Source organism: Oncorhynchus mykiss, chromosome 5, assembly GCF_013265735.2.
Source record: "Oncorhynchus mykiss isolate Arlee chromosome 5, USDA_OmykA_1.1, whole genome shotgun sequence".
Lineage (NCBI taxonomy): Eukaryota > Metazoa > Chordata > Actinopteri > Salmoniformes > Salmonidae > Oncorhynchus > Oncorhynchus mykiss.
In genome coordinates, this window is record NC_048569.1 from 73,534,970 (window position 1) to 73,557,351 (window position 22,382).

General features: G+C 44.8%; 1 protein-coding gene across 4 annotated transcripts in view; it reads left to right on the forward strand.

The window, feature by feature from the left end:
• Nucleotides 1–22,363, forward strand: part of cc2d2a (coiled-coil and C2 domain containing 2A) — a 32,036-nt gene extending 9,673 nt beyond the window's left edge. For 3 of the 4 annotated variants that reach the window (XM_036978333.1, XM_036978335.1, XM_036978334.1), the window contains 29 exons: nucleotides 6,460–6,619; nucleotides 7,107–7,243; nucleotides 7,363–7,494; nucleotides 8,126–8,335; nucleotides 8,543–8,790; nucleotides 8,999–9,155; nucleotides 9,248–9,507; nucleotides 9,747–9,924; nucleotides 10,095–10,248; nucleotides 10,357–10,501; nucleotides 10,646–10,784; nucleotides 10,953–11,156; nucleotides 11,244–11,336; nucleotides 11,440–11,531; nucleotides 12,718–12,885; nucleotides 13,081–13,186; nucleotides 13,312–13,421; nucleotides 13,566–13,662; nucleotides 13,818–13,916; nucleotides 14,023–14,199; nucleotides 14,401–14,415; nucleotides 14,701–14,904; nucleotides 15,056–15,145; nucleotides 15,242–15,355; nucleotides 17,340–17,474; nucleotides 17,576–17,698; nucleotides 17,819–17,877; nucleotides 20,944–21,121; nucleotides 21,654–22,363. In XM_036978333.1, coding sequence (XP_036834228.1) covers nucleotides 6,460–6,619; nucleotides 7,107–7,243; nucleotides 7,363–7,494; nucleotides 8,126–8,335; nucleotides 8,543–8,790; nucleotides 8,999–9,155; nucleotides 9,248–9,507; nucleotides 9,747–9,924; nucleotides 10,095–10,248; nucleotides 10,357–10,501; nucleotides 10,646–10,784; nucleotides 10,953–11,156; nucleotides 11,244–11,336; nucleotides 11,440–11,531; nucleotides 12,718–12,885; nucleotides 13,081–13,186; nucleotides 13,312–13,421; nucleotides 13,566–13,662; nucleotides 13,818–13,916; nucleotides 14,023–14,199; nucleotides 14,401–14,415; nucleotides 14,701–14,904; nucleotides 15,056–15,145; nucleotides 15,242–15,355; nucleotides 17,340–17,474; nucleotides 17,576–17,698; nucleotides 17,819–17,877; nucleotides 20,944–21,121; nucleotides 21,654–21,842 — 4,173 coding nt within the window. In that variant the 3' untranslated portion in view covers nucleotides 21,843–22,363. The remainder of the gene's footprint in view (nucleotides 1–6,459; nucleotides 6,620–7,106; nucleotides 7,244–7,362; nucleotides 7,495–8,125; nucleotides 8,336–8,542; nucleotides 8,791–8,998; nucleotides 9,156–9,247; nucleotides 9,508–9,746; nucleotides 9,925–10,094; nucleotides 10,249–10,356; nucleotides 10,502–10,645; nucleotides 10,785–10,952; nucleotides 11,157–11,243; nucleotides 11,337–11,439; nucleotides 11,532–12,717; nucleotides 12,886–13,080; nucleotides 13,187–13,311; nucleotides 13,422–13,565; nucleotides 13,663–13,817; nucleotides 13,917–14,022; nucleotides 14,200–14,400; nucleotides 14,416–14,700; nucleotides 14,905–15,055; nucleotides 15,146–15,241; nucleotides 15,356–17,339; nucleotides 17,475–17,575; nucleotides 17,699–17,818; nucleotides 17,878–20,943; nucleotides 21,122–21,653) is intronic. The other variant, XM_021604263.2, reaches the window with a different exon arrangement.
• The last annotated feature ends 19 nt before the right edge of the window (nucleotides 22,364–22,382 follow it).

Here is a 22,382-nt window from a genome sequence, read left to right on the forward strand (position 1 = left end):
CTGACAGCTGGTGCTTAAAGCTATTGAGGGAGGTAAGAGTCTCCAGCTTCAGAGATTTTTGCAGTTCGTTCCAGTCATTGGCAGCAGAGAACTGGAAGGAGAGGCGGTCAAAGGAAGAATTGACTTTGGGGGTGACCAGTGAGATATACCTGCTGGAGCGCGTGCTACGGGTGGGTGCTGCTATGGTGACCAGTGAGCTGAGATAAGGCGGGGCTTTACCTAGCAGAGACTTGTAGATGACCTAAAGCCAGTGGGTTTGGCGACGAGTATGAAGCGAGGGCCAGCCAACGAGAGCACATGGGTCGCAGTGGTGGGTAGTATATGGGGCTTTGGTGACAAAACGGATGGCACTGTGATAGACTGCGTCCAATTTGTTGAGTAGAGTGTTGGAGGCAATTTTGTAAATGACATCGCCAAAGTCGAGGATCGGTAGGATGGTCAGTTTTACGAGGGTATGTTTGGCAGCATGAGTGAAGGATGCTTTGTTTGCGAAATAGGAAGCCGATTCTAGATTTAATTTTGGATTGTAGATGTTTAATGTTAGTCTGGATGTAGAGTTTACAGTCTAACCTGACACCTAGTTATTTGTAGTTGTCCACATATTCTAAGTCACTAACATCCAGAGTAGTGATGCTGGACGGGCGGGCAGATGTGGGCAGTGATCGGTTGAAGAGCATGCATTTAGTTTTACTTGCATTTAAGAGCAGTTGGAGGCCACTGAAGGAGAGTTGTATGGGCATTGAAGCTCGTCTGGAGGTTTGTTAACACAGTGTCCAAAGAGGGGCCAGAAGTATACAGAATGGTGTCGTCTGCGTAGAGGTGGATCAGAAAACCACCAGCAGCAAAAGCGACATCATTGATGTATACAGAGAAGAGAGTCTGCCCGAGAATTGAACCCTGTGACACCCCCATATTCATGCCCTGACTCCAGTCCACTTACCGATATCTGAACAAGAGAGCCTCATCGAAATTGCAACAAGCGGTTCTGTGAAAATGAATGTAATCAGAAGCCACTGCCAGATTTCTGGATTGGGTTGCGCTCAGAGTATCCTGCGCTGTTAAGACACTGATGTCCTTTGCAACCACGTACCTATGTGAGAGTGGATTCTCAGCCCTCACTAGCATGAAAACTTGAACTAGCATGAAAACTAAATACAGGCACTAGGGTTGCACATTTTGGGGAATATTCAGAGGTGGGAATTAACGGGAATATATGGGAATTAACGGGAATAAATGGGTATTAACGGAAATCTATGCAAATGAATACCATTTAAATGTATATGTTTTTTGCATTGGATATAGTTACCATATCATATGGAGACATGATAAGATAAAATGTTTATGTTTCTAAGTAGACATAATTGCAAATTATTAAATCCTTCCAATAGAAATAAAACGAATTGAACTTTAATTAAATGGGTTGACTCTTCACATGGGATGATTTCACTGAACAACAAAATATAGGGAATATTCAATGATCCAATGCATCTCCCAAAAACATTTTCAACATACTTCTGTAAAATGATAGTCTAGAAACTAAAGCTTTGGTTGTCTTCCTCTCAGGCTTCCATGTCTTCTCCCTGGACCTCCTCAATGTCCACCTCTTGAACATCAGACTCTGAGGCCTCATCTTCACTGTCATTTTCCAACCCTGTTGAGGATAGTTTGTTGTCAGGCTCAAAAAGCCTCAAATTTGCCTGGATGGCCACCAATGTTTCAACGCTTGTATTGGTCAGCCTGTTGCGTGCTTTGGTGTGTGTGTTCCCAAACAAGGACCAGTTGCACTCTGAGGCAGCTGATGTTGGTGGGATTTGGAGGATGATGGAAGCAACAGGGGAAAGACCCTCAGATCCACAAAGTCCCTTCCATCAGGTGGCTGATGAGATATGTTGGCACGACTGCCATATTGCATCTCCATCCCAAAGCCCTTACTTGGAAGTGTACCTCGCCAGACTGCCGAGGTGGCGAGACACGATAGTTATGAAACCATAGGCCTTGTTGATCTCTGAACCAGACAGGATGCTCTTGCCAGCATACTTGGGGTCCAACATGTACGCTGCGGTATGCATGGGCTTCAGGCAGAAGTCTTCACGCTTTTTTTATGTATTTCAGATCTGCTTGGAACCACAGTGAAGTGGGTAGGGCAGTAAGGATTTATTGTCTTACATCTGCAAGCAGTCTGAACATCGGACAAGATGGTATTGTCTCCCTCAATCTGTTCAATGGGTACTGCTATGGGTTTCTGGAGTTTCAGGCTGCTTACCACTCTCTCCCAAAATACATAATCCAGGAGGATCCTCTTGATGGCGCTGTCCATATCGGAAATCTGTGAAATGGCCATTTCTTGGTGACTCCTTCCCCTCCAGGAGACTGTCAAACATGATGACGGCACCACCCTAACAGGTGTTGCTGGGCAGCTTCAATGTGGTGCTCTTATTCTTCTCATTTTGCTTGGTGAGGTAGATTGCTGCTATAACTTGATGACCCTTCACATGCCTAACCATTTCCTTGGCTCTCTTGTAGAGTGTATCCATTGTTTTCAGTGCCATTATGTCCTTGAGGAGCAGATTCAATGCATGAGTAGCACAGCCAAAAGGTGGGACGTAAGGGTAGGACTCCTCCACTTTAGACCAAGCAGCCTTCATGTTCGCAGCATTGTCTGTCACCAGTGCAAATACCTTCTGTGGTCCAAGGTCATTGATGACTGCCTTCAGCTCATCTGCAATGTAGAGACCGGTGTGTCTGCTGTCCCTTGTGTCTGTGCTCTTGTAGAATACTGGTTGAGGGGTGGAGATGATTGCTTGGTTAATTATTGCTTGCCCACAAACATTCGACCACCCATCAGAGATCATTGCAATACAGTCTGCCTTCACTTGAACTCTGTTGAACTCTGCATCCAACAAATGAGTAGATAAAGCATGTCTGGTTGGAGGGGTGTATGCTGGGCGAAGAACATTCAGAAATCTATTCCAATACACATTGCCTGTGAGCATCAGAGGTTAACCAGTTGCATACACAGCTCGAGCAAGACATTCATCAGCATTTCTCTGACTACGTTCCTCTATTGAGTCAAAATAACTTCTGATTCCAGGAGGACCTTGAGCTGTTGCTATCGATAAGGTGTCTGATTCATCATTTTCACCTTGAATAGAAGTGAAAATGAGGGACTTTTGTCACAGGTTGCTTGTTGTGAGCGCTGAGGGAACTTTATGCACTTGTCCAGATGATTCTGCATCTTTGATGCATTCTTCACATATGATTTGGCACAGTATTTGCAAATGTACACAGCTTTTCCTTCTACAAATACAATTGGATTTGATTTACATTAGCTGCAGTGAAATTTCTCCACACAACAGATAGTGCCTGTGGCATTTTCCTGTAAAGATTAGAACAAATACAATTCCATGTACAGATAAATAGTTAGGCAGTTAGATTAAACAACTCCTTTTGTAAGATAAATGTTTTAAAATGAAACATGTATGGAAACAGGTCAATTGAAACTCCTCAGTTAGCAGGCTCAAGCAAGCTAAAACCCACATGGTAGCAAAAACTAACTAGCAGGAATTGTTAGAAATGATTTAAACACACTTTGCTGTAGGCTACTATTTACTAGTTAACAAAAAATCATGTATGTCGTATAAAATATATTCACCCCACCCAGTATTGTAATCAAAACTTACCAGAAGGCATGTAGTCCTTGGCCCAGACAGTGTAATAGTGTGGGCTCAATAGCATCTCATTAGTGTGCAAGATCTTGAGAATCAGCTTTACATATGCAATTCCATTGAATTGGGGACAGTTTAACCAAAATATGCCACAAGACCTAGAATTGCCTTATGTGTATCCCACAAAAAAGGTTCACTGTTATAAGCTAACTTTTTTGACGAGTTTAAGCAAAATTCCCAGCTTAACTTGGGAAATTTCCAGAAAGTTTCCAACCATTTGCAACCCTAATAGGTACAGACTGTGTGGAAAAATATTTAAGACTGAGACTCTCCAATACAACCCAACATTGCAGAGTTATGTGTGTCCTTTCAAGCACACCCTTCTCATTAACCTGTGGTGAGTTATTCCACATTTTTGATGAACAAATAAGGTTTTATATGTAAGATGGCCAAATAAAGAGCAAAAGTATTGATTATTATTATATTATTATTTGTGCCCTGGTCCTACATTATTAGAGCTCTTTGTCACTTCCTACGAGCCGGGTTGTGACGACAACTCACACTCATTCTTATGTTTAATAAATGTATCATGTGGCTGGCTTGCAATGATGGCAAAAAACTAAATTTGATAGTGTGCTGACCCTGGTGCTAGAGGGGATACGCAGCTGGAGGTTGAATGTTTGAAGGGGTACAGGACTATTAAAAAGTTTGGGAACCACTGATTTAACACACAGCATAGGCACATCACCCCTCTCTGTGAATTACATCAGTTTGTGTCCTTGAACAACATACAGTATTTCCAAAAACATCATCATTAATCAATTAGTCATGAATCATGTTAATAGCTTTAACAGTTGATGTTATTCTTTAATAACACAGACCCCAAAGACCCTCAATATGGCAGTATGTTTTGCTGGTGAGGACGGCGGTATGTTTTGCTGGTGAGGACGGCGGTATGTTTTGCTGGTGAGGACGGCGGTATGTTTTGCTGGTGAGGACGGCGGTATGTTTTGCTGGTGAGGACGGCGGTATGTTTTGTTGGTGAGGACGGCGGTATGTTTTGCCGGTGAGGACGGCGGTATGTTTTGCCGGTGAGGACGGCGGTATGTTTTGCCGGTGAGGACGGCGGTATGTTTTGCCGGTGAGGACGGCGGTATGTTTTGCCGGTGAGGACGACGGTATGTTTTGCCGGTGAGGACGGCGGTATGTTTTGCCGGTGAGGACGGCGGTATGTTTTGCCGGTGAGGACGGCGGTATGTTTTGCCGGTGAGGACGGCGGTATGTTTTGCCGGTGAGGACGGCGGTATGTTTTGCCGGTGAGGACGGCGGTATGTTTTGCCGGTGAGGACGGCGGTATGTTTTGCCGGTGAGGACGGCGGTATGTTTTGCCGGTGAGGACGGCGGTATGTTTTGCCGGTGAGGACGGCGGTATGTTTTGCCGGTGAGGACGGCGGTATGTTTTGCCGGTGAGGACGGCGGTATGTTTTGCCGGTGAGGACGGCGGTATGTTTTGCCGGTGAGGACGGCGGTATGTTTTGCCGGTGAGGACGGCGGTATGTTTTGCCGGTGAGGACGGCGGTATGTTTTGCCGGTGAGGACGGCGGTATGTTTTGCCGGTGAGGACGGCGGTATGTTTTGCTGGTGAGGACGTCAGTATGGAGGTATGTTTTGTTGGTGAGGACGTCAATATGGAGGTATGTTTTGCTGGTGAGGACGTCCGTATGGAGGTATGTTTTGTTGGTGAGGACGTCCGTATGGAGGTATGTTTTGTTGGTGAGGACGTCCGTATGGAGGTATGTTTTGCTGATGAGGACTTCAGTATGGAGGTATGTTTTGCTGATGAGGACGGCGGTATGTTTTGCCGGTGAGGACGGCGGTATGTTTTGCCAGTGAGGAAGGCGGTATGTTTTGTTGGTGAGGACGTCAGTATGGAGGTATGTTTTGCTGGTGAGGACGTCAGTATGGAGGTATGTTTTGCTGATGAGGACTTCAGTATGGAGGTATGTTTTGTTGGTGAGGACGTCAATATGGAGGTGTGTTTTGCTGGTGAGGACGGCAGTATGGAGGTATGTTTTGTTGGTGAGGACGTCAATATGGAGGTGTGTTTTGCTGATGAGGACTTCAGTATGGAGGTATGTTTTGTTGGTGAGGACGTCAATATGGAGGTGTGTTTTGCTGGTGAGGACGGCAGTATGGAGGTATGTTTTGCTGGTGTGGACGGCTGTTTGTTTTGCTGGTGAGGACGGCGGTATGTTTTGCTGGTGAGGACGGCGGTATGTTTTGCTGGTGAGGACGGCGGTATGTTTTGCTGGTGAGGACGGCGGTATGTTTTGCTGGTGAGGACGGCGGTATGTTTTGCTGGTGAGGACGGCGGTATGTTTTGCTGGTGAGGACGGCTTTATGTTTTGCTGGTGAGGACGGCGGTATGTTTTGTTGGTGAGGACGTCAGTATGGAGGTATGTTTGTTGGTGAGGACGTCAGTATGGAGGTATGTTTTGTTGGTGAGGACGTCAGTATGGAGGTATGTTTTGTTGGTGAGGACGTCAGTATGGAGGTATGTTTGTTGGTGAGGACGTCAGTATGGAGGTATGTTTTGTTGGTGAGGACGTCCGTATGGAGGTATGTTTGTTGGTGAGGACGTCAGTATGGAGGTATGTTTTGTTGGTGAGGACGTCCGTATGGAGGTATGTTTTGTTGGTGAGGACGTCAGTATGGAGGTATGTTTTGTTGGTGAGGACGTCAGTATGGCTGTAGTGTTGATGCATCTTGTCCTCTGTGACCCCTCCCACCCCAGGATGAGGATGCTCCTCTAGTGAAAGATGAAGAGGAGGATCTGTTCATTATCGACCAATCAGCACATGACTTCCTGGTGGTGAAGAGAGCAGAGTACATGGGCTACCAGAGGCGTCTTCAGAGCGAGAATGACTTCCTCTTTACCCCAAGCTTTTTGACAGGTACCCACCCAAATAAAAGCACACCTGTTATTTTGTACAGTCAGAACTATAACACCACTAGACCTGTAGTCTCAGAGCAGGTATCCACCCTACCCCAACAACACCTGTAATGCAGCCAGACCGGTAGTCTGAAGACAGGCAACCACATCAATCTGAGGCCAGACAAAATCTTTCCTACAGCTAGGACAGCAGGTTATGGACCCCGTTGTGGAGGACAGTCAGCCAGGCTCGCTATTTAAGGGCAGAGCCCCCTGAAGTCTGAACAGGAACTCTGGAGTGTCCTCGGTATGAGATAGTTGCACCAACAGCCATTCCCAGGAGAACATACCCACACTGAAGAACCGGCACCAAACCCTAACTAATACAGCCCATCTCAACTCACATTCCTCATTATGTGCGCACTGCATATATCATTGTGTTATAAGATGGTCTCTGTGAATGTCTATGTACTCTATATATGTTGATGCTCTGTCTATTTATGCTTCAGTGCCAGCCTCCAGTAAAGTACCAGAGAACATGCAGCCACGTTATCTGGAGGAGGAGGGGCTATACGTGGGGGAGAGGCCTCCCATATCCCTGACCAATCAGAACATCTTAGAGAACCGTGTCTTGAAACAACAGCAGGTAAAGGTGTCACTGTACCACTAGAACATGATGTGAGCTTTAGTGTTCTGATAACAAACGTACCTCCAAGTGGGCGGTGTCAGCATCAATTCTGATTTAGAGACTGTTCATCTGCTCAGGGGAGGAAGTGGTTTGGGGATGACGGCAGGATCATAGCTCTGCCTGACCCCATTAAAGAGTCGTCCACCAGACCCCCTCTGTTCCACATGGAGGAAGACTTGGACCCGGCTCTGCAGACTGTCTATAGGAAGGTAAATTAAAATGGACAATATAATTAATTATATTTGTATAACAAAGACACACCTCCACTGTGCTCACCTCATGTAATCCTTATCTATCTATAGTACTCAAACTAGTCCTTTACCACCTGACATGTTTCTGCACTGGAAAAGAATCACTTGTCTGCCATATCCTCTTATCTTACTGTCCATTAATAAACATCAAAGCTCATTGCTCTCCACACAAACAACCTTGCAGAATGTTCAATCCCAGTGTCACTGAACTGGGAAACTGCTGCTTTCCCAATAAATTATTGGGAGCTCGTATATAGAGTATGCAACGCTCTCTTTATTTATTTTTATATTCTGCTGCTTGGCAACATGAATTGGCAATAATATTGTTCTTGATGAGTGTGACGTTTGGAAGTAGCTCCAGCTGTCAGATGAGTTCACCAGGACATCAACGACTGTATTATAGCAGGAGGTTAAGAGTTACAATACAACACCATTTAGGATCGTCATGTAGTTATTACTACAATTCCTTATTATTACATGATGTCGTTCTCTCTCTGTCTGTTTCTCTCCACACACATATGATTACATCTGTAGTATGATACACTCGAGAGTTCCAGTGTTTGATTACCTCTGTTCCTTTGTGGTACAGGCGCTGAAGTCAAAGCATGCCAGTCAGTACATCGCAGGAGGAGGGGGCACGAACGGGGATTACCAGCTGGATGTGGACGTCTCAGGGCTCATCTTCTCCCATCACCCCCTCTTCAGCCGGGAGCACGTCCTAGGAGCACGCCTGGCCCAGCTCTATGACCAGCACCTCAGCAGGCAGCACAAGAACATCACGGAACACCTCACTACCAAGGTAAAGCACAGAAAATATAATGACTTATATTCTAATTCTATTTGGCACAAAGGCTATTCAGCAGTGGCACTAACTCTGACTTACCCTCAACCGACTCCTCTCCTTCTCTAGATCTAGAGATTTCTAGTGTGATTTGTTTATTCAGTAAGTGTCTTCGAGTAAAAGTCAAAGAATTGGTGGTCTAATACTGGTTTATGTCTACTGTAGCTGAATGGGTTGAGGAACGCTGTTCGGAACATGCTGGAGATCCACGGTAGGCAGGGCCTAACTCCTGTCATGCAGCAGAGGATATCTGAGTATAAGCAGGAGGTGAAGAACACTCGCAGGCTGCGGGACACTGAGCAGGAGAAGGACAGAACCCTGCTGAAGAGCATCATCAAGGTCTGGAAGGAGATCAAAGCCCTGAGGGACTTCCAGAGGTTCACCAACACACCATACAAGCTTTACCTCAGGAGGTAATGTAACACCCCATCATTTAGGACTCTGTGTTACTCTATTAAGATGGAAAAACATTGTCCAAAGTTCAGGGGGTACTGTCACAATGTAGATGGCCCCGGCACTATGTGTAGTAGTGTGCTGCTGGTGACCTTGTTTATATGTTGATTGTTGTGGATAATCATGTGCTTGGTGTTGATAACTGATGTGTGTCCCCCTCTGCTCCAGAGAGGAGGGGGTGCGGGCTTCAGATGAGCGGGACCATGAGGCTGAGATCCAGGCTGAAGTGGATGAGCTGCAGGGGGAGATGGAGGAAGACTACCAGAAAAAGGTCACTGAGTACAAGAGACAGCAGGAGGAGTGGAAGGCCTGGAGGAGGAAACGGGTATGTTTCACCCCTAAGATTAAGCATGGGGGCCTTGAGAATCCTGGTTTATTAATATATATTTTTTATCGCATACATTTTCTCATGCTCAGAAAGCCAAAGAGAAGAAGAAAAAAAAGAAAGCCCAGTCTCAGGATGATGATGATGATGAAGACAATGATGATGACCAGTCAGAGGGTGACACGGAGCTGGGACCCTCGAAGCCAGACCCTCCTGAGGAACCAGACATGGAGGGTGTTGAGGAGCAGGTCAGAGAGAAGGCCTCCAGAATCAGGAGGAAACCAGGGGAACCCATCCTGATGCCTGAACTCACTGCATCTGGACCCATCACTCCTAATGAACAGTGTCCCAGGTATGAACAGGAACACAGTTAAAATGATATACACTTTCTGTCAGACATTTTCAGACCTCTAAGGGACATGATTTCTTCTTGACGTTTGTCTAATTTTGAGGTCTGAAAACCACTGAAAAAATTTTGATGGTGAAATGTGCCTTTAAGAACTAGAGGGGTCCAACTAGAGGTGTTCCAAAAGTCCACAGAACAGGATATCCATATTTCACTTGCATGACTGTGTCTGTTCTTCCCCACAGGGGCGAGTTTGCTAGAAGAGAAGATGTTGCAAAGCGCTATCTCTTCACTAAGGTTTTATATAACAACAAAGAAGTCTCCAGAACAGACAATCGCTCCCTAAATTCTGATTTCAGAGTCCATTTTGGTCAGATATTCAACCTGAAGATAGTCAACTGGCCAGAAAGTATCAAGTTGCAGGTGAAGTTATGTTGGATTTCAGCTAATGATTTTTTTAACTAAATGATTGAACTAAATCAATGATTTTTTAGATGATATTATTGTAATTTATCTCCATGTTATCTCTAATGAATTTCTTTCTTTGACACATTTAAACCTCCTGTTATTCTTGTTATTCTGTGGGTGTGTAGGTGTTTGAAGTGTTGGGCTCATCCACCTCCCTGTTGGCAGAGGTGTTTGTGCCAGTCCCAGAATCATCAGTCCTGACGGGTAGTGCCCCCTCTGAGGAGCTGGAGTTCAGCAGCAACCTGAGGGTCATGTTTGACCACGAAGCCGTCGGCAGTGGTACACACCCATAGACGCACTGTGCATATTTATACTTGGACATCTCTCTTACACCCTTCTCTCTCTCTCTCTCTCTCTTTGGTCTCTGCTGTCAATTTGCCCTGTCAGACGTGCCCTTCTCCTTTGAGGCAGACGGTAGTAACCGTCAGACCCTGTTGACCTCTGGGAAGCTGTCCTGCTGTGTGTCCTGGGCTATAGGGGAGGATGATGTACCCCTGGCCCCGCCCACCACTCAATCCAAGGCCATGCACAGGTACAGTAAACCAATCCCATCCAAGTTACGTACAGTAGAAACACTATACCTAGTAAGGTGAAATACTGCAGACCTATTTTATGTTACTGGCTACATTCATAAATAAGTACATGTATTTCTCCCCCTCTCTCTTTGTCTGTGCAGTGGACTGAAACAGTTGGATGCCATTGCCTGCATTGGGGCATCTAGCCTTAATGATATGAAGAAGCTTGGGGAGTGGGCCACTGAATCTAGACTGGATCCCAATGACCCAAACAACGCAACCATCATGCAACTCCTAAAGGTGGGTGACTAGACACTACACATTACTAAGAGATCACAGGTCCATATTACCCAGCTGCCCCAGAGAGCAGGAGACTGTATTTAACTGTCTATACAGTCCCATATATTTGACTGTTTGCATGACCTCTCTCTCTCTATATCATAATAATTTGCTCTCTCTCTCAATAAGGTGGCCAGTAGTGGGGAGGTGACAGCTCCAGATTACTTCAGACTGGAGCAGCTGCAGGAGGAGTTCAACTTCCTGTCTGAGGAGGAAATTGAGCGGTCTCGCAGGTTCCGTCTGCTCCGGCTCAGAAACCAGGAGGTGGCTGAGTTCCGTAACTATAAGTGTGTCCCTGCCCTGGAACGGGAGGTCACTGATAAGGTGTTCCAGGTAAGGCACTGTATACTTTATAAGATTACTAATAAGGTTTAATAAGCCCGAAAACATGTTCAACTTTATGATTTTTGTCCTTTTCAGGAATATGAGAGGAGATTGAGAGAAGGAGAAATCGTTGACACTAAGGATCACCTAGATGCACACAGAGCCCTGGTGGCCAAATACCTGCAGAAGGTGAGTAGATGTGTCGGGCAGTTAGCTTTGAATCTGGAGTCTAGTCTGTGTGGATCTGCTCATATTAATCGTATTGATTTATTTGACTCTCTCTGTCTATCAGATTAGAGAATCAGTCATCAACCGCTTCCTCATCGCCAAGCATCATTTCCTCCTGTCTGACCTGGTCCAAGAAGAGGAAGTTCCTAGTATTGGGTGAATACATTTGTGCATTTTCATACTTGTGAAATCATATCAAGGCAGAATTGTTGTGCTAATATTCTTATATACTCGATAGAATATAGTCATTGTGCTTGTTTGTCTCATCATTGGATTTAGGTAGGTAGCACCACATGCTTTTGCTTTGTGTGTGTGACGAACTGGCATTTGCTCCAGTACTTGACTTTTGTCTTTTGTATTGGATTGTTCAAATTGTTTTGCTCAAATGTTTGTGTTTAGGTTAACAGGGATTGCAAGATGGGTTATAATCTGTTGTAAATCTGTCATAAAAGCTGACAGGGTCTAAGTAGATCACAGAATAGATCACAGGCCAGTGGAATGAGTTTCTCTTTGGCCGGTGGGTCTCTGGAATATTTGATCTCAAACACTTAAATTTCCCTGGCTGAAGAGATGTTTTCTTTCGGAGAATCTGAAAGCACATTCTTCTCTTTTTACACCACATCTGGATGTGACACTTAGCAAATAGTATCAACACATACATTTTATTATCATCATTATTGTTATTTTCTATGTCATATTACTTTTCATTATTTGAACATCTTTTTTTCTGTGTCCCATTTCTCTGTTATGCTTTGCATTTACATATTTAGTGGTGCAGGCCCTGGGTATGTTCATAGGCCTTTTCTCCTCTTTTCCCCAACCTGTCTGTGGCTGATAGTTTGTTTACTTTTAGTTTATTTATCATTATACCGTACACTGTTAGAAAAAAAGGGTTTCAAAAGGGTTATTTGGCTGTCTCCACAGGAGAACACCTTTTTGGTTCATAGGAGAACCCTTTTTAATTCTTAGGAGAACCCTTTTTAGTTCATAGGAGAACCTTTTTGGCTCCAAGGAGAACCATTTTTGGCTCCAAGGAGAACCATTTTTGGTTCCCTGTAGAACCCTCTGTAGAAAGAGGCCTACATGGAACCCAAAAAGATTCTAGAAAGAATCAAGAAGGGTTCTACTATGAGGACAGCTGACAAACCCTTTTAGGTTCTAGATAGCACCTTTTTTTCTGAGTATAGCATTGGTGTTCTATTTGTATTTGTGTCAATCATCCCCTCACAGTAAGTAAACAGTTGGAAGATAGAGTATGTGGTAGTATGGTCTGTGTTCACCCTGTAAAGTGAAGGAGAATATACTCTTTCTCTGGAATGAAAGCTGTTGTTTTGACTGTCAGGATACTTGGCCTGAATCTATTCAAGCTGGCTGAACCTAAGCGGCCCCTGAAGCCTCAGAGGAAAGAGAGGAAGAAAGTGACAGCTCAGAATCTGTCTGACGGGGACATTAGATTACTTCTCAACATTATCCGGGCCTACGACATCCCCATCCGCAAGCCCCAAGCCAGGTACGACCTCAGAACTTCTAGTCACATACTGGGTATATTACATCTACAGACATCCGTAAACCTTCCACAACATCTCCAGACATAAAAGAATAAGAAAGCTTTTATTTACTGCAGCAACAAGGTCATACTGGAGAGTATTATGTCTACAACATTCCTGGACTATTTTAAACTCCTAATGTTTATCTCTTCTACCAGCAAACCTGCAGTGGCGTCTAAGTCGGTCCGCTCTTTCACTGAGACGTTTACAGCAGGCCAGTCATCCCAGAGTGCCATCCAGGGCAGCGACTGGCTCCTCAACCAGGTAACACGTCTGCTCTTCACCTGGATCAGTGGCTGTAACTGCAGAATATTCCCTTAATGTATGTGTATATTTGTCTGTATTAGTTTGTCTTACCTGTGTATGTGTTGTGAATCTGTGTTTTCCAGGTGCAGGTCAGGCCCTTTGTGGAGGTATCGTTCCAGCGCACGGTTCTTCAGACCACAACAGCAGACGGACCAAACCCCTGCTGGAACGAGGACCTGCAACTGCCTTTCAGGTGAGTGTGTGACTGGTCCATGACTGGTCTAAATTGGGACATCTCTTTGACCACACATGGTCAATTTCATGATCACATGTATGGTATTATCTATGAATGTTTGTTTAAAGATTTATCAAGCATGTTTTTTTGTTCTTGCCACAGTGCCCCAAATGGAGACTACAGCACTGCTAGCCTGCAGTCAGTGAAAGACGAGGTCTTCATCAACATATTTGATGAAGTCCATTATGAATTGGGAGGGGTGAGTAGGACATCAAAAGAATGTGAATCAACGGGACTTCCCATTCCCTTTGGCTCAGGAAAACATATTACACATTACAGCACAGTAAACTACATTATCCATACACTTTCTGTGTCATTATGTTTTGTCAGTTTAAATCTTTCTTCTATTTTCAGGATGGAGAGGATAGGGGGAGAGAAGTCCACACACGGCTAGAGAAACACTGGCTGGGCTCTGTGAAGATTCCCTTCAGTACTATCTACTTCCAGTCCAGGGTAAGACTAACTGTCTATGACACCAGACCCCTGATTGACAGACAGTGACTCACATTGACATAAGTAACTTACTGCTGTGGTTCTGTTGTCTGACCTGATCTGGCAGATTGACGGCACGTTTAAGGTGGACACCCCACCGGTGTTGTTGGGATACAGTAAGGAGCGCAGCCTAGCCAGTGATGGTGGCTACGACGCTGTACGCAGTCTTAGTGAAGGAGCCTTCATCACACTCTTCATCACCATAGAACCACAGCTGGTACCTGGAGAGACTGTCAGGGAGAAGGTTAGTCAGCCTGGCAGGCTGTCTCTGTATGTCCTAGCTGTCTCCAGGCTCTCTGTGTTTGATCTGTCATAGCCTTTTTCATTTTTTTTATTTACTAAATGCATGAGTTATTAACATTCCTTCATTATTTCTTTATTCTCTGAAGAGTGAGGTTTATGTCGATTTTCTTTTCTTTTTTCTGTCCTTTGCTGCATTTGTTAGATGAAGGAAGTAAAGGTACCTGTTTACTGAGATATGCTATCTGCAGTAAACTGAATGATGGCATTAACATTGTGTTTTGATTAGATAGATGTTGACTACATCACACTGTGACTAATGTACCCAAGCAGTCTAACAGTTCCTTTTTCAGCGGTCCCACATCAACATCCCTCCTCCCTCACAGTTATTAGTAGACTAGACACAAATATATGCAGACCATCTGACTCTCGCTGATCTAAGTGTACTGCTGTAGCTTTATGGTAACCCCCCCCACCCACTCTACTCCTCTGACCCTTGTCCCAGTTTGACAGCCAGGAGGGCGAGCGTCTACTGCTGGCCTCAGAGGTCTTTGAGAGGGACGCAGCAGTGAGTTACCCCAACCGTCCCTGCCTCACCACCGTCATCGACATCAACGGGAAGACTGTGTTCATCAGCCGTTACCTCCGCCCCCTCAACCCCCCGCAGGAGCTGCTCGACGCCTTCCCCAACAGCCCCCAGGAGGCCACGGTCAGTCAGTCAGGTCAGGTCTCCGCTGAGACAACACAAACAGTCACTACTGATAATGGAGCCTCAGTCTGATTGCTGAGTTATAGCACTCTCAAGCTTTGACTGTTGCTTGATTTCATACCCGTGTCTCCCTCTCCTTCCCTCTCTCAAGGAGCTGATAGCTCGGTATGTTTCTCTCATCCCCTCTATGCCTGATAGCGTCTCATTTGCTGGTGTCTGTGACCTGTGGAGCACCTGTGACGTGAGACACATATTCAGAGACTCTGATTGTAGATTCCAATAGTCTTAGTAGAGGGCGGGCTCTTAGTAACTCTGGGTTTCCTTTTCCTGTTGGAAGCAATTCCTGACCCTGCTGGCGGGCGATGAGGAGGAACATGCTGTACTGCTCTGTAATTACTTCCTGTCTATGGGCAAGAAGGCTTGGCTCATCATCGGCAGCGCCATTCCTGAGGTGAGCAACACAAAGCTGGACAACTAGACTTCAATCAAGTACAGGCTTAACTGAATGAACAGAGACTAAATCTAATAAGGAATTTTATTTAATAGTTAGGGGTAGGCCTGGTCTCTGAGGAATAGAGCCAGATGCTGGCATTCAACATTGGTTGAAAGGAAAGTGATTATTGCACTAGTAAGCCAAAAGCTTAAATCAGCAACCGTGGTGGAATTGCATTAGTGCCATGCTCATAGGCTGAGGTTAATAGGTCAATGACAATCTGCACTGTTGCTAAAAGGAAAGGAGGAAAACTGATGAGGTAACATTATGACACTACCCTATAAATACCTGCCATGGTGATGAGGTAACATTATGACACTACCCTATAAATACCTGCCATGCTGATGAGGTAACAATGACAATACCCTATAAATACCTGCCATGCTGATGAGGTAACATTATGACACTACCCTATAAATACCTGCCATGCTGATGAGGTAACAATGACAATACCCTATAAATACCTGCCATGCTGATGAGGTAACATTATGACACTACCCTATAAATACCTGCCATGCTGATGAGGTAACAATGACAATACCCTATAAATACCTGCCATGCTGATGAGGTAACAATGACAATACCCTATAAATACCTGCCATGCTGATGAGGTAACAATGACAATACCCTATAAATACCTGCCATGCTGATGAGGTAACATTATGACACTACCCTATAAATACCTGCCATGCTGATGAGGTAACAATGACAATACCCTATAAATACCTGCCATGCTGATGAGGTAACATTATGACACTACCCAATAAATACCTGCCATGCTGATGAGGTAACATTATGACACTACCCTATAAATACCTGCCATGCTGATGAGGTAACAATGACAATACCCTATAAATACCTGCTATACTGATGAGTGAGATAGGAAGCAATGTGAATTAGGAGTTTACTAGATGAAAAGTGACGATCCATTTAGACCAGCCTTACTGATTGAATTTTCTTAACTACATTAGTCCAAAACAAATTTAAAGAACTGCATACTAGTTAAGACTGATGACCAACCTTGACTTGTTTTGCAGTTAGGGGAGAGGGGGTAAGTTGAGCCAAAGGGGTAAGTTGACCCACCTGTTTCTAGGAAACCATACAAAATTCGGCCAAATATTTAGGAAGAGGTCATCATTTCATATAGTCTGTGAAGGAAGAAACATGGAAAAAGTGGTCCAAAAAACAGATTTTCACCAACACAAATTAATTTGTGTTAAGAGGTTTCATGATGCTTGTATCTAAACCCAAGTAACAATTTAAAGAGTGTTCTATATATCAGTTGGGGTCTCTATAAGCTTCAAAATTAGGTCCTAAACCTAGCATGAAAGTGCATCACTGTACCTGTGTAAGCTAATATAGTCAAAATGTTTGCCTTGGGGTAAGTTGAGCCAATGGCCATGGGGTAAGTTGAGCCAATGGCCATGGGGTAAGTTGAGCCAATTGAACTGTTTTCATCCCAGGTATAATGCAAGGCATTATTCCTGGGATATGAGGTAACAACAGGATCTGGCCTATGTTAAAACTGTTTGTTAGGTGTTAAGTATGTTTTTAAAATATGCTTAAAACGATTAAAAGACAAAAATGTCATCATGATTGTGTTGAATTGTGTTTGGAAAATAAAGATAGACATGGTTTTAAAAAGGTAGTGGTAATATTCCATTCAGCACAGACATTTGTAGGCGGCTCAACCTACCCCAAACCCAGGGAAAATTGTGCCAAGAGTCTGCTTTTTTGGGACAAGCTATGTTTTAAAAACTGTAATGTTTACATGAATTCTGATTTACAGGGATACACAACATCCTGAAATATATGTAGATATCTTTGTAAGAAAGTGATGCTGAATGTAAAAAATGGTCAACTTACCTCCCTCTACCATACTATAACAGCTCTGTTCTGTGGTATCTGTTTCGTGAAAACTCTTGTCACCTCTCCATCCTAGGGACCCACAGCGTATGTGCTGACCTATGAGCAGAGTCGCTACCTTATCTGGAACCCCAGCAGTGGTCAGTACTACGGCCAGTATGACTCCTTCTGCCCTCTACAGACTGTGGGATGCCTGGTCAGTGCTGACAATGTGAGTCGGTATTATAATCCAATTTACATGATATGACTGAAGTAAGATGTTTTGTCTGACAGGTTTCTCTATATACCATATTCACTCCTTCTGTCCTCTAGGTATGGTTCAACGTTCAGGTGTACACCTCTCCACTGAGGATGAGTTTTGATGTCACCAAAGCCAAACTCTGGAAACCGTTCTTCTCCAGGGCTTTTCCAAACCCTGGGCTGTCCAGTGTTCAGGTGAGGCCAAGTGTGACCAGTGGCCACCACACATGATTTATCTCTTAAGACCTAGCCTCAGTATCTCTCTAGACTTGACCTGTACAGTGCTTACCCTTCTGTCTTCTCTTCTCTGTTTAGCCTGAGGAGCTGGTGTATCAACGCACAGACAAGGCAGTGGCTGCAGAGCTGCAGGACAGGCAAGTCATCTAACCTAGAAAGAATTCAACACATCATCATACTGCATCACAGTACAGTGCCTTTGGAAAGTATTCACACCCCTTGCATAATCAATGCTTGGAGTTTGTCAGAATTTGTGTTTTTTTGTTTGTCCACCCGCCTCTTGAGGATTGACCACAAATTCTCAATGGGATTAAGGTCTGGGGAGTTTCCTGGCCATGGACCCATAATATCTATGTTTTCTTCCCTGAGCCACCTTGTCTTCTCCAGACAAGCTTTTTTCCGGATGCCCCAAACAATCGGAAAGGGGATTCATCAGAGAAAATGACTTTACCCCAGTCCTCAGCAGTCCAATCCCTGTACCTTTTGCAGAATATCAGTCTGTCCCTGATATTTTTCCTGGAGAGAAGTGGCTTCTTTGTGACCCTTCTTGTCACCAGGTCATCCTCCAAAAGTCTTCGCCTCACTGTGCATGCAGATGCACTCACACCTGCCTGCTGCCATTCCTGAGCAAGCTCTGTACTGGTGGTACCCTGATCCCGCAGCTGAATCAACTTTAGGAAATGGTCCTGGCGCTTGCTGGACTTTCTTGGGCACCCTGAGGCCTTCACAACAATTGAACCGCTCTCCTTGAAGTCCTTGATGATCCGATAAATGGTTGATTTAGGTGCAATCTTACGGGCAGCAATATCCTTGCCTATGAAGCCCTTTTTGTGCAAAGCAATGATGACGGCACTTGTTTCCTTGCAGGTAACCATGATTGACAGAGGAAGAGCAATGATTCCAAGCACCACCCTCCTTTTGAAGCTTCCAGTCTGTTATTCGAACTCAATCTGCATGACAGAGTGATCTCTAGCCTTGTCCTCGTCAACGCTCACACCTGTGTTAACGAGAGAATCCCTGACATGATGTCAGCTGGTCTTTTTGTGGCAGGGCTGAAATGCAGTGGAAATGTTTTTGGGGGATTCAGTTCATTTGCATGGCAGAGGGACTTTGCAATTAATTGGAATTCATCTGATCACTCTTCATAACATTCTGGAGTATATGCAAATTGCCATCATACAAACTGAGGCAGCAGACTGTGAAAATGAATATTTGTAATTCTCAAAACTTTTGGCCACGACTGTATATAAGGTCCCACAGTTGAAAGTCCATGTCAAAGCAAAAAACAAGAGATAAGGTCAAAGGAATTGTCCATAGAGCTCCAAAACAGGATTGCGTCGAGGCACAGATCTGGGGAAGGGTATCAAAAAATGTCTGCAGCATTGAAGGTCCGTAAAAACACAGCGGCCTCCATAGTTCTTAAATGGAAGAAGTTTGGGACCACCAACACTCTTCCTAGAGCTGGCCGCACTGGCCAAACTGAGCAATTGGGGGAGAAGGGCCTTGGTCAGGGAGCTCTAGAGTTCCTTTGTGGAGATGGGAGAACTTTCCAGAAGGACAACCATCTCTGCAGCACTCCACCAATCAGGCCCAGACTGAAGCCATTCCTCAGTAAAAAGGCACATGACAGCCCGCTTGGAGTTTGCCAAAAGGCACCTCAAGACTCTCAGACCATGAGAACCAAGATTTAACTCTTTGGCCTGAACACCAAGTGTCACGTCTGGAGGAAACCTGGCACCATCCCTACGGTGAAGCATGGTGGTGGCAGCATCATGTTGTGGGGATGGTTTGCAGGGACTGGGAGACTACCGTAATTTCCGGACTATAAGCCACTACTTTTTTCCCACGCTTTGAACCTCGCGGCTTATACAATGACGCGGCTAATTTATGGATTTTTCCCGCTTCCACAAGATTCATGCCACCAAAAAACTGAGCACCGTCACATAATGTGACGTAAATCAAGCGCGCTCAAACTTCCCATCAAGGTGGCGCTCCGTGTTCAGTGGGAGGCTTGGATGACAAGTGGGGAGAAATCCTTCACTAAAACGGGCCGCATGCGAAGAGCAACTGATGGTCAAGTCTGCCAGTGGGTCCTGACAGCGTGGAGCATTGTCAAAAAATCCACTATCATCAACGGGTTCCGAAAGGCTGGACTGCTGCGTGTTGAAGAGGGCAGCATGAGCTCAGCTGGGAATTTGCCTCCGGATGAAAGTGACGAGAGCGACAATGAAAACGATCCAACATCGGAAGAAGCAATTCTGAGGCTATTTAACTCCGACACCGAAGGAGATGACTTCAGTGGTTTCAGTGCACAGGAAGAGGAAGATAGTGACCAATGACTTTCTTGGTAGGCTACTGTTTACTGCTATTTTTTAAATATTTTTTTGTTACAAGCCGTGTTTCGTTTAAAAGCCTATTTATTTTTGTTACAAGCCATGTTTGTTTAAAGGCTGTGTAAAGTTCATTTGTTTCAATGTACCGGTAGGCACCTGCGGCTTATAGACATGTGCGGCTTATTTATGTACAAAATACATATTTTTATAAAATTCAGTGGGTGCGGCTTATATTCAGGTGCGCTTAATAGTCCAGAAATTACGGTAGTCAGGATTGAGGGAAAGATGAACGGAGAAAAGTACAGAGATGAAAACCTGCTCCAGAGTGCTCAGGACCTCAGACTGGGGGCGAAGGTTCACCTTCCAACAGGATAACGACCCTAAGAACATAGCCAAGACAACGCTGGAGTGGCTTCGGGTCAAGTCTCTGAATGTCCTTGAGTGGCCCAGCCAGAGCTCGGACTTGAACCCGATCTAACATTTCTGGAGAAATCTGAAAATAGCTGTGCAGCAGCGCTCCCCATCGAACCTGACAGAGCTTGAGAGGATCTGCAGAGAATGGGAGAAACTCTCCAAATACAGGTGTGCCAAGCTTGTAGGGTCATACCCAAGAAGACTGTAGGTTATAATTGCTGCAAAAAGTGCTGAGTAAAGGGTTCGAATAGTTATGTAAATGTTTTTATTTTTAATAAATTAGCTAACATATTTAAAACCTGTTTTTGCATTGTCATTATTGGGTATTATGTGTGGATTGATGAGGGAAAAAAACAATAATACATTTTAGAATAACCTAACAAAATGTAGGGGTCCTGAATACTTCCCGAAGGCACGCTATATGGAGGTTAACACCTCCACTTCCCTTACCTGTAGGGTTGAGAAGATTCTAAAAGAGAAGATCATGGAATGGCGGCCCCGCCACCCGACCCGCTGGAACCGCTACTGCACCTCCACCTTGCGCCACTTCCTGCCAAAGCTGGAGCTGAGTGGAGGGAGGGACGTGGCAGACGAGCACCGTCTAGAGTTACAGAGTTTACTAGGGGACTACAGGGTGAGTCTGGTCTGGGGCTGGGAGGGACAGGGGAGAGGACAGTCTATGGCTGGGAGGGGCAGGGGAGAGGACAGTCTATGGCTGGGAGGGGCAGGGGAGAGGACAGTCTATGGCTGGGAGGGGCAGGGGAGAGGACAGTCTATGGCTGGGAGGGACAGGGGAGAGGACAGTCTATGGCTGGGAGGGACAGGGGAGAGGACAGTCTGGGGCTGGGAGGGACAGGACAGTCTGGGAGGGACAGGACAGAGGACAGTCTGGGGCTGGGAGGGACAGGACAGTCTGGGGCTGGGAGGGACAGAGGAATGACGTAGTAGTCCTGACATGGAGCGGTCCATAAAACATTCAGTTCTTCAGATGAAATTATGAGCATTGCCTTTTGATGGTCATGGCACTGACATTTGTTATAATTAGGGGAGTTCTTCAGCCTCCCAGAACGTTAGCTCATGCTACGGAAAGAAACGGTTGATACATGACTGGATTTCCTTGGCTGTGGAACAGCCTCACTGACGGTCTCTATTTCCTCCTTTAACAGATTTCAGGATTCCCCCTGCATCTTCCATTCTCAGAGGTCCGGCCCATTATCGAGGCAGTCTACAGTACAGGCGTCCACAACGTGGAGGCGTCCAATGTGGAGTTTGCCCTGGCAGTTCATGTCCATGCCTACCCTAACAATGTCCTGTCTGTCTGGGTTTACCTGGCCTCACTCATCCGCACACGATAACTCCATTGCAGAGGTTTGGACATGCTTGTTTTTCATAAATGCACTTTACAATATTGTTTACCTGTATCTTTATGAAGAAACGTTTAGAGCACAACTCCCTTTTAGACTACAGTACATATACATGCACAGGAATAATTCAATATTAAACTGATTATAGCAGTAGGCTGATTATGCAATAGTCATCTAAACACCCAACTTCTTATCTTAAATCGGCATAATGTCAAAATCAAAGCAAGCATACACCGATTAAAACATGTAAACACCTTAACTTGCATTCCAACATTTTAATCAAATTATATTCATCTGACTATCCACAATAATCACATTGTGTGCATGTAACCGTAATCTATTGATTTGGTATTGTCATTTAGTCTTGTATTTGAGTGTGATAGCTCTGGATGACTCCGAGTTGGGTTTGTTCACCATTCCTATGGAATCACAATTAACTGTAGCTACCAAATCTGACAGTCTTGTGTTATGTGCAGTGTAATAACAGATTTTATCATAAACTTTAAACAAAATACCACATTTGTTTGAATC